Source organism: Anarrhichthys ocellatus, unplaced genomic scaffold (genome assembly GCF_004355925.1).
Source record: "Anarrhichthys ocellatus isolate YVR2014 unplaced genomic scaffold, GSC_Weel_1.0 scaffold66, whole genome shotgun sequence".
NCBI lineage: Eukaryota > Metazoa > Chordata > Actinopteri > Perciformes > Anarhichadidae > Anarrhichthys > Anarrhichthys ocellatus.
The window spans coordinates 1,379,696-1,399,100 of record NW_022280096.1 but is presented as its reverse complement, the minus strand read 5'-3'; the positions used below and the strand labels follow the sequence as shown (position 1 = coordinate 1,399,100).

At 43.1% G+C, this 19,405-nt stretch overlaps 1 protein-coding gene across 18 annotated transcripts in view; it reads left to right on the top strand.

The window, feature by feature from the left end:
- nrxn3b (neurexin 3b) overlaps positions 1–19,405 on the top strand; it is a 389,076-nt gene that overhangs the window by 349,063 nt on the left and 20,608 nt on the right. For 14 of the 18 annotated variants that reach the window (XR_004213678.1, XR_004213677.1, XR_004213676.1 and 11 more), the window contains 2 exons: positions 7,252–7,341; positions 8,940–9,250. Coding sequence is in view for 15 of the 18 variants with exons in the window: in XM_031872805.1 (XP_031728665.1) it covers positions 7,252–7,341; positions 8,940–9,250 (401 nt within the window). In the remaining 3 variants the exon portion in view is untranslated. The remainder of the gene's footprint in view (positions 1–7,251; positions 7,342–8,939; positions 9,251–19,405) is intronic. The other 4 variants (XM_031872819.1, XM_031872815.1, XM_031872814.1 and 1 more) reach the window with 1 other exon arrangement.

The window sequence follows — 19,405 nt, the reverse complement described above, 5'->3', positions numbered from 1 at the left end:
CCACAGGAGAGGAGCACGCAGGCTGCAATCTTTTGTCTTGCGAGAGGCATTAACTGTGCAACATCTGGCTGCTTTATTTCAGGGAAGGGACTGAACGGCATGTAGAGGCATTTGGTGGGTGGGCAAGCAAAGGAGAGGATAGAGGCAGAAACCAAGGGTGGCCTGCTGGCCAGATAAAGCTGCTGCCTGCCTGTATCTCTCATTCCCAGATCAGCTAAAGCAGCACAGCAGCAGAATACAAATAGACACATCACACACAGCCCGCTCCATGTGGAGGCTCAGGCGCTGCCTTCATTTGGGACAGAGATGTGCCTTTCAGCTAACTAGGTGAGAGAGGGAGAGAAAGGGTGAGAGAGAGAGAAGGAAGGGGAAAAATACATCTCCTGCTTCTACTTAACAGTCCATTAAATCGAGTTGGCTCTCCTGGTCTTTGATATCTGCGGGAGCCCCCCTTTGTTTCCTTGTTCCTCTTCAATTTCACTCCGTCAAAATGAGCAGACGCACAGGGAAGCATCCTGGGCACAAAGTGGCAGTTGAGGTGAGGAGAAGTTGGGGTGACAGAAGAGGATATGCAACTTCATTGATCTCTGAGGGAAAATTGTGCCGCGGCAGTGAGACGTAATTGGACAGAAACAGATGTAGAATAATATTGAAGATTCAATAGTGTTATATTACCAGATGTGGAGCTAATGTGAACATAAATGTGTCCAGAAATACAACTGTGCATCACTAGTTTTTTGTTTTTTTCAAACTTTGAAAACAAACTGTGCAAAAGCGCTGATGCTACCCAGTGGTAAGGAGCAAACAAAAAGGAGTTGATCCCTTTCACTTCTCAGCCCGATGTCTCAGCAGCCCTACAGCATGCTCCTCGTTGCCTGCCATCACCGAGGACAGGGCAGCCTCCTCTCCTGGCGTGACCTGGCACGCTGTTTTGGTTTGGTTCAATGCCAGCGCAGGTGATGCTAATCTCTTCTGTCTCTGGCTTTCTTTTGCCGTCGGCTGTCTTTCGCTTTTCTTTTTTTGACCAGATAAAGTTAGACGGGTTTCATAACTGCATTTCAGCCACACTAATACTGGAAAATACTGAGAAACATGTGGCACACAACATGCGCAGCAGTAACATCTCCACCACACACTCATTGGAGGAATCAAACTAATCAGACAGACGTGACTGCATTGTTGCACAGAGCTAGTTTTTGTCATAATGATATAAATCTCTCAACTGTTCTCCATCTTTCACAGCCAGTAAGTGCAGTCCTACCACCTTCAAATAATGAAAAAGTGCCATCTGCATCAGAGCTGAATGGTTGTTTTCTCAACCTTCTATCAATACGTCGATATACGGTATATATGATTCAAATTCAGCGTCCATTCAGAATTCACTGCTAAATATCCAGTGCGTTTGCGTCTCAGGCTAAGCAATGCACAACAGAAAGAGCTCTGACTTTTTAGCTTTGGATTTCTTCCAAGTTCCTCCATTGAGGTTTGTTCCCTTTTCTGTCCGCCTGCCATTGTCTTGGAATGGAGTTGAGGTCGGGGGATCGAATGCGTGGTAATTTCTTTTTCTCTTCTGCACAGGTAATTTGCAGGACACTCAGTGATAGCAATTCAACGATGATTGATTTTTTTCCCCGCCCTCCCTCCCTTGTAAAGGCGTTGTCATCTCATGAGTAATTGCATGTTAGGGTGCAGACTCATCGACTGCTTTCTCGCACTCCTAATGCTTAACTTGAAGGCAGCAGCCGCCACAAGGCTCTCAGGTCGTTCAATAAACAGTTACCGGATCTGGGCATGCCCTCTCTCTGTGGTGGGGAATAGGTGAGAACAAAGGTGTTGGTGGATTGCTTGTCATTCAAAGCTGCTTGCAAAATATCCCGGGGCGTGTAAATTGGACCTCTAAACAGCAGTGTTTGCAAAGTTGGTCCCCCAAAGTATAGAGACGTTTAAATGGCAGCTGGAGGTGCGGACAGCATCCCCAGCTTGTAATTACTAATAGAGCAATGTTGGGTCAGTTTAAACACATTCCCTTTATCTGGGGAATGCTCGCTTAATCAAAATGTGGGCCTTATTCTTGTAGTTTCGTCTGTCTTTCCTCACAGTTTTAATACCATAATACTCACTAAGTTATTACTGACTTCTGGGAGTGTGGTGCATCTCTACAGATTAGTCAGATGTTGCAAAAAGCACAAGCACTCAGACGATCATATGAGTTTTAAACAAAACTCCAGGTTAGTTTAAATTATTTGCAAAGGAAAGAAAAGTGTTTGTTCCCTTTCAATCTTCAAATGATGTGTTTTAGATAATCGAGCTAAACACAGTTTTATTTTATTACAGTTTCCACTTGAACCATTTCAAATAAAAGAATTCAACAAGAGAGAACAAAAAAACTCTGTCAGACAATTGAAGAGGTAACATTACTACGTAGTCACTTAAGATATTATCACAATGCTTACTTTAAGTCTCGAGAGCAAGTTAGGTCATGTTTAATAACACTTTCATATAACCACACTACTCAATTTCTCTAGATTAGGCTTTTGAGAAGCAAAGAACCTGCCCCAGCATCCCCTCAGTATACCTGTTGCATACAGTACTGAGGACACTGGTAAGTGGATTTGTGGATTGAGTCCATGCATCATCATATACCTTAGAGGCCCCTTTATTAGGTACACCTGTAAAAGTGAATGCTATCTAATACAACAGCTCTGCAATAAATTTGCCTTTAGTTTTGATGGAGAGGAATGTGACTTCAACTCTATGTTTATTATTGAGGTTGTAGTTGAATTGATCTGGACTGCAGTATATTAAAAGGTGATTCTAATATTGTGACCACCCCATTTCAAACTTGACAAGTGGTTTCTCTGTCAGATTTACTTTTAGCTGTTATCATAACTGATGGTGGCTAAAACTACAAAGGACCCAAGTTGTAATGAACCAGGATTATCCTTTCACTTTGTGATATAAGGGTTCAAAGTACATAATAGACCTACAGTATGATGTCACACCTCCTAGGCCAACAGGTCTTTTCTTTGAACTAATATTTAATTTCCATACCACTACAGTGATTATTACAAACACCTTTTCAACATAAGACTTGTGAATTTGAATGCTGGGACTATGAATGAATAAGACAACTCCTCTTCACCATTAGAACCACACTGATCCCATACGGCATCATTACCATCAGGCCTCTGCAGTGTGTTTGTGTGTGGGCGTTCAGTGTGTGTGTGTGTTGACTGCTTTGTATCTCCCCTTCTCTAATTACCCCCCCCCCAACTATGCCCTTTCAGATTTCCATTCCTTTTTATCCCTGTTTCTCATCCTTTCTCCATGCATCTCTCCTACGATAATGTGACAGCCCACATTACTGCAGGGCTTGTCTTTGTTTAGTAAGAGGATTCCAATTTCCTTATATAACACTCTGAATCCTTGTACTCTTTGATTTTTGTGTGAGTTTGAATCTTTGAATCTTTGAATCAGTAGAACGAGCCAGGCGGAGTTTCTGCATCACACTCAGCCGTTGTCTCAGATGAATGACCATTGGCCTAACTACTCTGCCTGGGCCTCGGGAAAATGTGCGTGCGTGCATGCGTGCGTGCGTATGTGTGTTCCATCATTTGGGTTGGTCCAATACACAAAGACCTTCATCCATGTGCTGATGCTCAGAATGTTAAGACTCCCGCAGCCTGAAACAGGCACAGTGAGTAGCACCGTTTCAAGATATCTGCCAATCTTTGTCTTGAGATTCATACAAAACAATTCCTCGGGAACGAGATAAATCCCCACGCGTTCGTGGGGCCAAACATGATTTGATCTGAGACACGATCTCTGTCGCTGAGCGTGGAAGCCGCCAGTCTCATTCACCCTTTCAACACCGTAAATTTCAGAGCGGCCTAATAAATGATGAGTTTACTCCCTGGCTGTGGTTGATGTCTGAGAGAGAATGGAAGGAGAATGGAGGGGAAGCAAGTGGTAGAAACAGAGGAACGTGGGTGAATAGCGAAGAAACAAAGCCACAGAGGGAATGCAGAGGCATTTAATGGAGTGGCTGGAATGAGTTGACAGAGGGGAGACGGATAGACGTAAAGATGGGTAGAGAAGAAGAGAAATGGAATAAAGTGAGCGAAAAAGTAGATTAATGAAACCACAATTATGGCTGTAGCTGAGGAGGTCTGATTGAGCCAAAGAAGAGAGACAGTAGCAGCGAGCTGATGAAGGAGAGGAGGATAGCTGGATGGATAGTGGGCTGAAGAGAAAGAGAGAATAGACAGAAAGCCGGGTAGACGGATGTAGAGCCAGAGTCTCAAGGAGAGACACAGATGAAAGTCAGGTGTAGATTGGAAGGGAGGTGGGTGGTGCGGGATATTCATGGCCAGGGGCTGCAACAGCTAGCTGTGGAGTTCAGCTGTGGAATGATGGCTTTTGGACAGTGTATCAAATGTACTCATCATCCCCAAATAGAGGGAATGCCAGGAGCCTGTCACCGTAGCCATTTTCACAGTTTTGATGCGCTCTCAGCACTGGCCCTGTGATGGAGCCCCAGTGAGATTAGTCTGGCAAGCAAACTAAATAGAACGAAGCGAGCAACCAGCAGATGACTGTCACCGTGCCAGTGTGTGTGGTGACTGAATCGCTGCCACCCAACGGGAAACATTCAGACTTTGTTTTGGCTGGGACAAAGAAGATGGTGAAGGTGTGCATTAGCTACGCACAAACTGTTTATAAATACAGAAACGGCAACAAATTATGAAATATTTACAGGATTAAATGGTGTGCATTCAGCCACTCAGCTGCTCAACAAAATGTGAAATATGCATGACATGTTGTGACATACAGTATGCTCCAGAATATATAAGAGGTTGTCCAGATTTTGTTTTTGTACAGTATGAATAATGTATTTACAGTGTGTTTGCCATCTCATCTGTGTTTTGTATTTCTCACCAACATTAAATATTCATAAATAAGCAAACTAATTTTGGGGGAAAAACACCCTTAGGTATATTATTTCTTAATAGTAGCTGGTTCACATATTCTGCTTCATCAGGACTGTGTCTGCATTAAGATTTCTGTGCCTGAGATTCATAACAAAGCCACAACGTTTACATGTATAACACTCACATTATTATTACATTATTTTTACTGAGAGGTTGATAAAAAATCTTTGAGGAAATATGTGTCCAGTCTGCTTCAAAAAAAACAACAACAGCAACCCAACAACCTCGGCAGAGAGATTTTTAAAATAATAAACAATAGTGCTTTTACTGGCAAGGTCATCCATTCTGGAGTCACCTTTAGAAATTGAATATCTAATTGACAAACTGGAGACATTTTTCTCATTAGTTGGACAATTAGCTTGTGGTGTATTCATTACGGGGGGGACTGTCACCTCATTAATCACCCAGAACAATGTAAGAGCTATACCTGAGACCGCACCATTAGCAGTGCAGGGCAAGCCTGTACCCCGTGCTCTCAGTCTCAGACCTGATTCCACTCCAGCTAAGTCACTGACGCTCTGTAGATGCTGATGTCCTCCCTCCCCTGTTATTTCCGCCCCGGTCCAAAGTGCTCACCTCTCCGACTGTCCTCTGGTTCCACATGTGCAACCATCATGCCTCTCTCTGTGGCCCTTGTCCAGAGGGGAGTGTATTTGGCTGCCACCCGAAACCTGCTCCAGATCAAAGGAATGGGGAGGGAGCCCTGCTAGTAGCTGATTAACCTGCTGGCACGCTGCACACTCAGTCCTTTAGCTCCTCCAGATCCTTTGCAGCCAGATCCGCTCTCCTTCCCTGCTGGCTACAGACCGAGCACTGGGCTGGCTTTTCCATGAAAGGTAGAGGAACGATAGAACGGAGACAAGCTTATGGTTTACCTAACAGCATATGTGCCTTAATGAATGGTTTAATGTAATTGTGTAAATATATATGTACACATTTTCAATTAGCAAGTGAGAACAATTTGAAATCAGGTGTCCAGCAAATAACCAAGACAGAACATGAAGATGCCCTGAAAGATGTATGGGTATATGGTTGAGTATGATATCGTAGGCAGAAATGGTCACACACCCTTAGATCCCCATAAGTGTGTGTGTGTGTGCATGATGTTGTCAATAGATAAATCACCTGAGAGAATTCCAGCAGCCAGACAAGACACCAGCAGGCCTTTTCTCACAATTATAAAGGATTGGCCTTTCACTTGTGTTACAAACGATGCTGCGCCGCTGCCTTTCTTTTTCCTCCAAATACCTTCCCACCTGGGTACTGAGCGACATTGTGGTGCCTTTCATGGTGCTATACAGGCTCCACAGTCTTTTGTTATACCTCAAATTGTTTGAAGACAGAGCTGAGTGTCTCAATTCTCAGCGTCTGCAGACTCGTGGCGCCCTTCAGAGGGAATATCTCTGTGATTGTCAGACAAAATATTGCATCCACTATAGAAAGACTTGTATCAAGCCAGAAAAATTACTAAGTACACGGTCAACAGTGCCTGTAAAAGGTGGCCTGTTATCCTTAATTCCCATCTACTCGGAACACGTTTGTCTCGGTCTCAGAAGAGTTGAATGAGGCAGCTGGGGTGCTTTCTTTTTTTTTACCCAAAAGACCTCCCTCCATGTCAGTAATGGTCTCATTTGTATGCATTGTCCTTATCAAATCTGTGTCACCGTGGGACTTCCCTCCCCATAGGTCTGCAGTACTTCAAATGACCACATCCTCCTCCATCCTTCCCCCCTTCCCCTGCAAACCTGCTACAGCTCCCTTCTTCCAAATACAAAGCCAGCATTTTCTTGGCCGTTCAAATGTAAAAGCAGGTGGTGTCCAGTGGGAGAATTAGTGCACGTTAATTACCCCTAATTTGCTTCAGAGACATGTCTACCTTTTTAACCACTTGATAACCCTCGGCTGTCTTTATTATGTAATATGATGAACGTATTATAAGACCTGTTATGTAGACTGTGATGCTTTTCTGTGTTTTGACCTTTTCTTGCAGGCTGTTTTGCAGTTTGTCTTTTCCATGATTGTGGATGATGTGTTGCGCTTTTAACTCATGGATGTTTTGTTAAATATTGGTGTGGAGTGTGCTGTATAAATATGAATTTTAAACATTCAAACTAAAGCTACTTGAAAACAATCATCATAAAGCTGTTATAAATATTTCTAAACAAAGATAAAACTCATTCTAAACCACTGTATAAATGTGTGATGTCTGTTGCTGTTGCCAACTGTTTCAAGCTGTTTGTTAAACTTTCAAACTTTAAAGGCAACAGCGACATTGAGCGCTATCAAATGGCAAATAAGAAAATCCCGTTCAAATATACCCGGCCAGTAGAAGATTGGCTTCAGGAGAAAGGTAAATCTTCATCAAACTTCCAGAATGTTTCTCTTTTATTTTCTGTCATTCCATCGGCTTGTTCCCTTTCAACCTCTGAGAATGGATAAGCACCCCTTAAACCCTTTAAAACAACAAGTAAAACACAGCCTTCTTTCTTACTTTTTGTTCTTTCCATGTTTTTATTTGGATTTGTTTCCCCTTTTTGTCATCGTCATCTTTTTAAAATATTTGTTGAATCATGGTGTCCAGTTAAAGGGACTGGGAAGCGCTTCTACAAACAGTGCAACAACAAGATGTTAAACATCAAGTACTCCTAATCGTGCAAAGCTGACTAGGAGACGGCATTATCTATGCTGCAACAGTAGGCCGACTGTTTTGAGAGGGAAATGAACTCCCGTGGCTCAAATTCTCTGCCATGTTTGAGAACAAACTAATCAGTGGGCATATCCCCCTGAAAACTCTCCAAACAGCAGGTGCTTCTCTCTGCTGTAATTGATCTGATTGTAGTTCTACAAATCACACACGATACAACTCTCACTTGTTTGCTGATGGGAGCTAATTGGAGCCTTTTTGACGGCTAAGCGGCACAGTGAGCCTGCCAAGGTGCACTGATGAAGTTGTGCTTTTCAATCACTGAGACGATCAGATCAGCACCTCGTTTATGTTTAAAACAATAGCGGGGATGAAAAAGTCTGCTCCCCCCTCTCTCCTCAACATAATATCATTATAAACTGCATTTAAAGTTCATTGCACCTAAACATCTTAACCTGATTATAAAGTCCCTTTAACAACCGCTAAAACAGGTCTGAAAAATCCCATTACTACTGCATGCATGACTCCACACGTGCTATTTCATTTTCCTGTGACATAATCGTCCTCCCCCCGTCATTCCATGCCCAGTGTATTGTGTATTATAATTGTGTAAATACTGAAAATATAACAAGCTGGCGGTGTTTTCTGTCTGTAAATTATACAAATGAGATTTTTAATTATGATTTCTGCATTGCAAAAGTTTTGTGTATTTTCATTTCATATTTAATGCATGAGCAGTGTGTTTTGACAATGATATTTAGGCTTTTCCTAATGAAATTCACCATGACATGCAGTGAGTGTGTATTGCTCATACTTTATCATAATATGTCAAACCCAGTATACATATTTATTCATAATTTTACCGCATGAGTCCACTGTTTTGTCCAGAGAATATTAAGAGTGCCTGTGGAACTTGTTCCAGCTCATTTTTAAATGTTTTTTTCACACCTGCATGTGTCTTATGATAAAGCAGCTGTAGCTGCATAGTGTCTGTTGTTTCCAGCATTAGCAGTGTCTTTCAGGGTGGAGGGAAAGCCTGCAGTCTTTTAAAACCAACAGAATGGTGGGGTTGTTCATACCATAGATACTTTGTCCAGTGTTAAAGCATGTTGCATCACCATCACACCCAACAGTAAATCACTACTGTTAACAGACATGTTTAGTCCTCGTTGAAATGTTCTGTTAATGCATCCATCTCTCAGTGTTAGTGTTCCTCTTAAAGACATGTCAACATTAGAGCTTTGTTAGCTCTGATTTCTGCGTCGTAAACATATTAATATTGTCTCCCCTCCCTCTTGCTCCAGGCCGGCAGCTGACCATCTTCAACACCCAGGCCACTATCTCCATCGGCGGAAATGACCGGAAGCGGCCCTACCAGGGCCAGCTCTCCGGCCTCTACTACAATGGCCTCAAGGTCCTCAACATGGCCGCCGAGGGCCACGTCAACATCAAGGTGAACGGCAGCGTGCGGCTGGTGGGTGACGTGCCGGTCAGCAGGGGCGCGGCGCGCACCACCACCTCGGTGCCGCCGGAGATGTCCACCACCTTCATCGAGACCACCACCACGCTCTCCACAACGACCACCCGCAAACAGCGCTCACCGCCCACTATTCAGGTAAGGAATGGGGAGGGAGAGATGTGTGTGTGCATCTGCATGTGTGTGTGGTGAGTCGTTGCGTGTTCCAATTCTATGCTAAGCTTTGTGAATAATTTTTATAGTGACACACGAGTCTCTGCAAGCCAGGTTTGTAGAAAACTTTAGTCAACAATAGGCAACGTTTTATCTTCAACTGGGAGATACACTTTTTCACATCCAATCCAATTCAATTCAATTCATTTTTGTATCGCCCAGAAACACAAATTTCAAATTTTCCTCAGAGGGCTTTACAATCTGTACACATACGACATCCTCTGTCCCGGAACCCTCACATCGGTACAGGAACAACTCCCCCAAAAACCCTTTAACAGGAGAAAAGAGGGAGAGACCTTAGAGAGAGCAATAGGATCCTCTATCAGGATGGACAGAAGTGTGATAGATGTCATGTGTACAGAATGAACAACATAACAAAGCAGAAAGAAAGCACAAAGACTTCCTTGTCAAGAGTTAGATGAGAAGATTGATACCACTCTAATATTTGTCTGTTTGATATGAAGCTACAGCCAGCAGCTGGTTAGCTTAGCCTAGCACAAACTGGAATCAGGGGGAAACAACTAGCCTGACTCTGTCTGAAGATAACTGACCTGAGTCTGTGGGCCAAATGTTTTGTTATCTTTATAATCAAGTTTGAAAATACGACAAAGTGAAATGTCAAAGGTCCTCTTGTCCCTCCTCCACAGTGTTTTGTGTTTCTGTGACTTTTTGGTGACTGTGTGTGGGTGGATTGGAGCCGCGCTGTTTTTTTTCCTCTACTTGATCAGTCAAGGTCAGGATACAGTATATCGAGGACTGGAGAGCTCCTGTTCATTGAGGTGTGCAAAGCCGGCCTCGCCGCCGCTCCGTTTCTCTACATTTCTCTCTTTTTCTGTCTCTGTCCATCTGTATCTGTCATTCTCCCCAATCCAGCCTAGCAGAGGCCTTTCTCCAATACGTCCTGAGTCCAAGCCAATGAATGTCACCGCCGTGCCAAGAAAGTAATCACGCCGAGCAGTCCTTTGACACCCAGAGGACAAATTGAACCATTCGTTGTTCATATTAAAGCAATAACTCTCCCTCAGGGGGTGAGACAGGGTTGGGGGAGAGCTTGGTCGGTGGACGGACCACAGACAGGGACCACTGTTATCAGCCTCTTCACCTCAACAACAGATTGCCTGGCATGCAGTGATGATAGTGCCTCGTGTCAGTGCTGACACTTGTATGTGTCTATCAGTCCAAGCATGGGGGGGCCAGAATCCAGGCTGTTGGAAAGTCACTAAATACTCTTTGATTTGGAGAGATCGGACAAAGAAAGACCCAGTGTCAAGCCTTCAGCTTCAGCTTTTTTCACTGGTTTGAAGTTTTGGAGCAAAGGCAAGGCAGTCCATATCCATTCTGTCTATGTGTAGCCACAGTAATCTGAGACGATGAGCTAAGATGCATTACACACTGCCATCTCCGGCACCATCAACAAGGTCATATCTGATAAGAAACAATGTGGCATTGCTGGGAAAATGGCATTTTGTGTCATAGGGTATTAATATCAAAGGAAGTCGAGCTTTTATACAAAGCATTCTCCTTTTCAAGGTGAAATGATGAAGCTATACATACTTCTTTTTTCAATACCCAGGATGCGGCTGTTAGATGCCAGATGAACTTGCACTTTGGTAACTTAACAATAGAAAAGTAATTTTGTACCCTCCCTTACTTTTGACTTTACTTTTGTATTCCTTCTGAGAGCCGTGTTCATTCTTCTTCCACAAGCTCCCGTGGCAGTGTCTGCTTTGATTCACGCCGCTGTGTCACCGAATTTCATTTGCCATGCCCTTTAATTTTGCAGTTCCCCAGTCGGCTGTAGCGTGGTGTGAGAGGTAAGGAGACGACCTGTACCAGTTTGGCAGATTTCTCCATCCCTCAGGGTAGTATAGGGGAGTTGAGGGAGTTGAGCTATCAGTAGTGATGTACTGCAGTGCTGAAAGAGGGCTATAAGAATCTGACACAGAGCTGGACATGAGCGTGTGCAGCTGTTTTAGGAGTAGGGTGTGTGTGTGTGCACACATGTAGACCAAAACGTGTGTGTTTAGGTATCTTCTCTATTTTTGTTCCACTTAATAGAATAGAAACCCTTTTTATTGTCATACACATATACACATACACGAAATTTGACCTATCCCTGTATATAGGGAGCAGTTGGCTGCCAATGACAGGCGCCCGGGGAGCCGGGGGTTCAGTGTCTTGCTCAGGGACACTTCGACACGTGGCCCGTCCCAGTTGACCCTGCGGTTACCAGACAACCCTCTTAAGCCAGTGAGCCACGGTCGCCCCCCTTCACCAACACTAGCTGTTTCTTTTTCAGAGGTGAGAAGAGAAGAATCCCTCGACATCTAAGGATGAACAGAGAGACGGGGGTGTGGAGTGGAGAGAACCAATCTCAATTAATTAATGATAGCTCCACGGGGACCAGCAGACAGACTCTCTCTCTGGCACTGTGGTACTAGTGCACTGTGTAGGTCGGGTGGTCCACTGGGGGCCAAAGACCAGAGTAGACAAGAAAAGGATTGCTATGTTTTTGTCACTTCAGGTCTACTCAAAGACCAGGTGAATCAAGTTAAAAACGTTTTTCATTTTTCATTTTAAAAGAAATATCCCAGGAATGTATTGATTCACTGAAAATAGTTTTAAAGTAATTTTTAACATGTAATGCCTTTTTTTACTGACTTTACCTGATTAGCAGCTCACATCACTTTTTATATGTTCTGAGCTCTTATTGCACAGGACAATTCAGAAAACACGGCCTTCTTGCAACACAAAAACACAACAAGTTTTGTGGGAGCAAAGAAACAGGCTCGCTAGTTCATGTTTGTAAGAAGTGTGTCTCATACAAGGAGACAACATGGGAGTGGAAAGCCTGGAGTTAAGATAAGTAAGTTGGCTAACACAGGACAACAGATACATTCTAAAAGGTTTGTAGTCAACACCAAACAAACTCAAGTTCTTATGCTAATTCTAAAATCCCTTTCTTCAAAACTCCACCTGCAGACAAAGTAAAATACAATGTAACAGCACGCAGTACAGATAGAATCAGTTGAATTTTTCAGTCATACTGAGACATTTGCAGACAATTTCGTGATCTATTTGTCTACAAAACAAAGTCCAATGCTACCGTATATAAGCTGTATATAAGATAGAAAAAGCAATTCTAATGAGTTTTTCCCACGTCATGTCTGTCTCTTCCTGACTATTATAAATGGTCTGAGACCTGGCATTAGATATGTCAACGAGCTGGCTCATTGTGAACATCACGCCTACGTCCGCCCACGGGCTTGCTCCCAAAGCCTGAGGATTCAACCCGAGTCATCATTCTGTGGTTCATCCATGTAACAGTGGAACATCTCTTTGATCATGTGTCTCAGAGGAGGGTGACTAATGCTAACCATGTTAGCTTTAGCTGCCTGCCCATGGTGATGCATGCACACAGTAATGCTGACATAATGGGAATTGAATGTCTCTTAATGCGCTGTTGTGTGTAAGATCTGCACATTCAAACCTCTTTATCATGCAGAAGTAAAACTGAGAAGTTCACCGTGAACATATCTGACGTTCAAGAAGCCCCATTTATCCATTCCGTCGTCATAAATATTAAGTAGTCCTTTATTGACTTGGCAAGACAAGTGAAATGGAATAAACATTGTCCTGTTATAGACCTGTTTACTTAAAGCTGCCTTTTAGTCTCCAACTGCTTTTTCCCAGCAACTCGTTCTCTCCGAAAGAATAAACAGTCTGACGCGAGCTTTGTTGTCTGAGCTCCAGTCTTCATAAGTGGTTTGTGTTCAACTTTAAATGGCCTGACAGTTATATCAGAAGTTACACAAAACATCATTAAGAGTCTAGTACTGTGGCTTGCAGCATGAAGAGCCAGTAAGGAGGATGGGAGGTGATCTCCCATTAAAGGGGAACTCCACCAATATGACACATCAAAGTATGTTTACTAGTCATGAGCGCTGCTATATACGGTATGTGGAAAAAGCCTTTTGTGGCTCCACAGGGAGCAGTGCAAAACCTGAACTGTTGTCACTTGAGGCAATAAGAAGAGATTACAAGTTTGAAAATGAATCATGTGTGTGGAGTTAGAAACCAGTGAGCTCATTAGTTCTCTGCAGCCCACTCCTCATCTCTGCTTCAGGCTATTGGCTCGTAGCCGCTGCTAGCATAACACACCGGAATCTCTGACGGAACTGTCGGCTGCCGAGGTGCATCGTGGGTACTGTAGGCATGCCATCTCTGGTTCTGCTACATCGATTGAATCATTGTGGAGGCCTATTCTTTGAGCAGCACATCTATGTTTTGTCCTCTTTCTTATCCTGTTAGTCATCTCGTGACCCCCGTCATTTATCTTGTTGTGCCTTCAAAGGGTTTCAATATTTGGAACCACTCATTTAAACAATTCAAAAAAATGTGTTTGGAATAAACCTGTGTATTTCTACACATTCTAGATACAGTGTAAATAACCCATGCAATGTACTACCCCCTCTATCCATGCCACCAGATACGTGTAAGTGCTACTGTTGTATCAGAAGTTCCTCACTGCAAATGTATTCAGAAGCCCATTTTGCTCTTCAATCAGATATGTCACATTTACTCATACTGGTAACCTAGAATGTTTGGAAGCTCCTGATGAGCCTTTACAACAACACTGAACTTCATTTAGGGACGGAAAACTCCCAATAAATGAAAACAAGTACAGCGTGTTTGGAGCCTACCTACGCTCTTCAGCTCTGCAGTGTTCAGGTTGAACCGAAAAGAGTGGATTTTACGCGTACTGATTTGATGTGGATAGTCCTTTTGGGAATACTCATTTATGCAAGTCTGTCTATCATGGGAGATCGACGTCTCTCGTTCTCTATTAACTGGCGCTGCTGGCCTGAGATGTTTGGGAACAATTAGTACAGGAGGCTGCAATCTAGCGTACCGTGGGGGAAAGCAGCTGAGGGAGAGACACTGAAAGCGATTTGCATGGTTGCCGTGTTAAAGAAATTGCTCGCGTCCATCATCTTCAACTGGCCTGGTGCTCAGGAGACGGGAAAATGAGAGGTAAATTGTGTGCAGTTTAATTGGGCTTTTTTTCGTGCTGAGAAATGCTTGGATACACATTCCATGATGACAATAATATTGTGTTGAATCGACACAGATACCTCTTTGGCACGGTGGGATTTCTGTATTTTCAGATTGTTTTGATAGATAGTTTGAGGTGGAGAGTTATAGGAAGCTTTAGAGAGACGGGGGGAAATCACACAGCAAAGGTCATGACCCAGAATCTACTCACACTGTTGCAAAATAAGATTTTGCACACTAAGGTACCATGATACCCTCCTTTTTTCCCCCTCACTGTTTTCCTCGACTCGCTCCTTCTACTCAGACTATCTAAAGTACATCAGGGATGTTGCTTAATGCCTGGGGATACATGATAATCACTGATTTATTCTCTCTTCAAGAGGTAGTGAGGAAGGCGCTGTGCAGCACGCTGCGTCTCTCTATGTGGTAGTCTGCCAGATGATGTTTGATGAGTGTGTTCACCTGCTTGTGTGCGTGTGTGTGTGTGTGTGTGTGTGTGTGTGTGTGTGTGTGTGTGTGTGTGTGTGTGTGTGTGTGTGTGTGTGCATGCGTAGGCGGATCCGCTTCACTTTTCCGCCTGCTGTCAGTCGTCTCTTCTTTGCAGTTAGTTAGTCTCTGTGATCACCTTCCCCCAGACCTGCCAGTAACTGTGTAAAAGTCAAACCAGTAGGCAGGTTATTCCTCGAGATGCTTTCTTTATTCCTTCTGTCCCATCTTTTCTTTTTTTTTATCTCCTATCATTCTTCCTGGGTGCTCTGCGAGGCACCCTTGCTCCCAATGAATTCTGTGAGAGGAATGTTGGAGGTCCGCTCGTTGCTCAGTAGGTCCAATTAGGAGAAGGCAGACTGATGGGGCCCCCGCTGGTGTGTGGGGCTCATTAAAGGGAGACACACACACATACATGCATCCAGTTTGTACAAGGATCTCTTAATCTTTGTCCCACACATCCTCATACATGCACAACCAAATTAAGCTACTTGTATCTGCTGCAGTCACGTGCACTCACATTGTTAAAGAACGGAAGCACAATATCGGAGGATTTTCAATGCGTGATGCCGAATAGAACCCCACCACCACCACTTCCATCAACACGACAAACTCATTCCAGCGCTGTCATGTATTATCTGTCTTCTCTGTTGTCGGAGTGTGTGTGCAACACTCGGTAGTGAATTTCTATATGAATTTTTCATGCAGAAGAATATGTACAAAGAGCTATTTCCATTCAACTTCTCTGCGTGAACGTGTTCGTAGATGTTTGCAATTTCATGTCTGTAGGTCATGTTTCTTTGTGTGTGTGTGTGTGTGTGTGTGTGTTCAGTGCAGTTTGTCTCTCAGTGTGTGAGCAGCTGCAGCAGCTAGCTCCAGGGGTTTCTGAACCACCGGGGTTTTAGTAATGGATGTCCCCCGTGCCTCACAATCGAGCTTCTAGAGATCCTCTGGGAATGCTTGCGTGTGTATGTGTGTAAACCTGCTGTCTTGTCAGCCTCTACTGTCACCACGGGGCACTCACACACCAAGGGGAAAGCAAACAGCACACATCAGTGACACACACACACACTGTGTAGCAGTTTGTTTGTGAGCTGACCGGCAGGACAGCAGCACATGCTCTGGGTGGTAGACAGGCTCACTTCATGCTGTGGAGCCTCCAGAGATGGCCGACTGGTTATAACTCCATCCACATGTCTGACTGAGAACTTACACCTACGACTGAAGCAACAAAGTCACATGACCAGCCTAAAAACACTGATAGTGATAATGAACTATGCAAATGATTAAATGCATTCATCTTTAACTGCAGTCAAGACAGTTGAACTGCCTTCTAATTCATCTGTCTTTGAACAATGTTGTATTTATTCAAGGCGTTACATCTCAAATCCAGATTCTTCTTCTTCTTCTTCCTGTGCAGATGTCATCTATCCCCCAGCACATGCCACTAGACTTGCATGGATTATCAAAGTGGAACAGTCGGTATTAAATCCTGTGCCAAGCCATTTGAAAAAGTTGTGAGGTTGCTGTGAGATTCCACACTCTTGTTGTGTTTAATTAACTTTTTTTCCAGCACAACGGTTCTGGGAACAAAACTATTAGGAAAGTGAAACTTCTATTGCCAGCTTTTTCCAAGATACTTTACATCAGACTTAGGAATGGCTTTTCAGTTCAGATATTTGCTTCTCCAACGCTGTCTCTTGGCCAGCAGGAGTATGCAAGTTGTTTCCCTTTAAACTATTTAAACTATTTTGACCTTCTCGTTCTGCTTAAAATGGATCTTCCAACATTTTGGGAAATTTCCTTATTACGGGTTGATTAGAAGATAAATATTACATTTACTGCTTAAACTCAGAAGTCCTGTCCTCGTTAGGTGAAAAGCTCCACACCCTTTGGTAACTGTGAATAAAACCCAGCTGACTCTTGGCCATTAGCCTGATAGCTAACAAAGAACTAGATGCAAACAAGAGATGCTGAAAGATGTTTTGACTTCCGTGCCGAGGCTAAACATGTCACAGAGAGATCTTATATGTTGAACACAACACAGACATGAAGTCAACATTGATTATTTCATCTAATTCTCTATAAGACAGAAACATTCTTCACATCAAACAAAGTACCCTGAGCTGTGTATGTGATAATAATATCATAATATAGGTGTGTTTGAAGCTGGAGCTGCAGCAGTGTCCACACACCTGTGTCTTATTCCACAGCAGTGGTAATGAATCTCTGCGCTGTGCATATATATATATAATATAAATATATATATATATATATAAGCACTGCCAGCCTGTGATATACAGTAAATGTTTGTATGTGAGAGAGAAAGAGGGCGAGACTGCGTCTTTGCGAGCATATTCACAGATCTATACGGTTTGTGTGTGTGCACAGAATGCATGTGTCTACTACAGTCAATAGGATGTAATTAAATATCTATCACACAGACGCAGCCTTTGATGTTCCACAGCAGTAATGTGTTCTGTTTCATTGCTCAGCTGAGCTGTTAGCGAGGCCCAGTAATGTTCCTCCTCTGGGCCCAAAGACAGTCTGCAAACTACAACGCAACCTGTTGCTCTTAACAGCAGTGTGTGTGTGTGTGTGTGTGTGTGTGTGTGTGTGTGTGTGTGTGTGTGTGTGTGTGTGTGCGCGTGCATTGTCAGTCATCCTTGAATGTGTGTGAGCATGTTGAGGTACTATGGGAGCACTCCGATGGACAGTTTATCTCAAATCATTTCTCTATTGGTTAGCGATTATGTTTCAACTTTCATCTTTTAAAAAGAGACTTAATGGAATGCTTAATTTGGTTTGTACTTATTAGGAACTGAACTCATATAGAGGCCCCGGCTAATTTTGGAGACGTAAAGCTGCTAGTATCAGCCATTACATAATGCCTACATTGATTTGGTATTACAGCCTTGAAGTCATAATAGCCTTTGACTGTGAGAAATACAGCAATATTTAAATGGATTGAAAAGGGAGCTGAACATGTTGTCCACAAGGACAACGTGCGAGGTCAGATTTCAGATATTTGTTTTAGACCTCACACTTTCTGAATAGGAAGCCAATAGCTTTCCCAAGTGGACCCATCGTCACACTTATTGACTGTATTGGTGCAATTAGTGAGGTCAACTCACCTTATTTATAAAGCCCTAAAGTCTAAAACACAAGCCATCCTAGATTTAGCCAATCAACAGCCATTCACCATGTGGACAATGCATGATTCCAACAGGATACTATTAGAACAACATTGTTCTAGACGCATTACGTTATTGAACTCATTGGGGTTTTGTATTGGAAGCAAAGAAACGCGCAATTTATTGTGAACAGCTTGGATTAAAGTGAGCCTAACGAAGTTAAATTGTTTCTCAAATCCATCTCAGAACGAATGTGATGAGATTAATTCAAGCCCTGTTAAAATGTGCATGTTCATGACTTTATTACACGGATCTCAATAGCACAGCAAGCGTAGATCACATCAATTCACAATGAAGACAGAGATGTTAGAGATCTGTTAGATCTGTGGTGATCACAGCTACACAGCAGCACATATTAAATAGAAAAATGTATATGAAGGATTAAATAATGAGGATAATCTGCACCATACACAGAGAGAACATTTGGCAGCACTTTAAAGTCCAACAATGAGCACAGATGATAAATGAGCTTGTTGCAGAGTTCTCTTCTCATCATATTATCTTGGACTCAAGAACGACGTGAGTAATATGGACTTTCAGAACATTAATTGGCTACAATTTTGGTATTTGGTTTGAAAATAATGAATGATACCAAAGACTCACTGGTTCTAGCCGCCCAAATCTGAATCTTTCTTTTAATTAATTTTTCATAGTAAACTTGATGGCATATTAATGACCAAACAACTACTGCATTATTAAGAAAATAATAACAAATTGCAGCGTAAAAATGAATATGCATGTGTAAAATGCAACATGAAAGTAACTGTACGTACTAAGTATGTTCCTAATTAAGAAATACATTTGTGATCCTGCTTTATGAAACTGAAGTTTGTGAGAGAATGCCTGATTAGTCATCCTGGTTTGTCTGATGATCTGCTGTCCAAGCAGGAATCCTGTTCCCTTTATTTTGTTCAGACTACTGCCAATGTCTTGTGAAGCGCTTTCCATCCCCGTCCTGTCATGACTACCTCCTCCTCTCCCCCCATACTCTCATCTTCTCTCTGCCTCTTCTTCTGTCACGGCTCACCACCACCACGTCCACGTGAAATCCTCACCTCCTCTTTGAAGGGAGAAGCACGCGGCACATGGCATAACTGTGAGCTTTAAAGACTGCTCCAGTTTCACTTGAGGGTGGCGTGCACAGAAGTTCCCTTCCATCATGTCTCACCTGTGTCTCTCACCATGTGACTACCCGCCTACACCCCCACTTCCTTTCAATCTTTCAGCTATTCTCTCTGTGTGTGTGTGTGTGTGTGTGTGTGTGTGTGTGTGTGTGTGTGTGTGTGTGTGTGTGTGTGTGTGTGTGTGTGTGTGTGTGTGTGTGTGTGTGTGTGTGTGTGTGTGT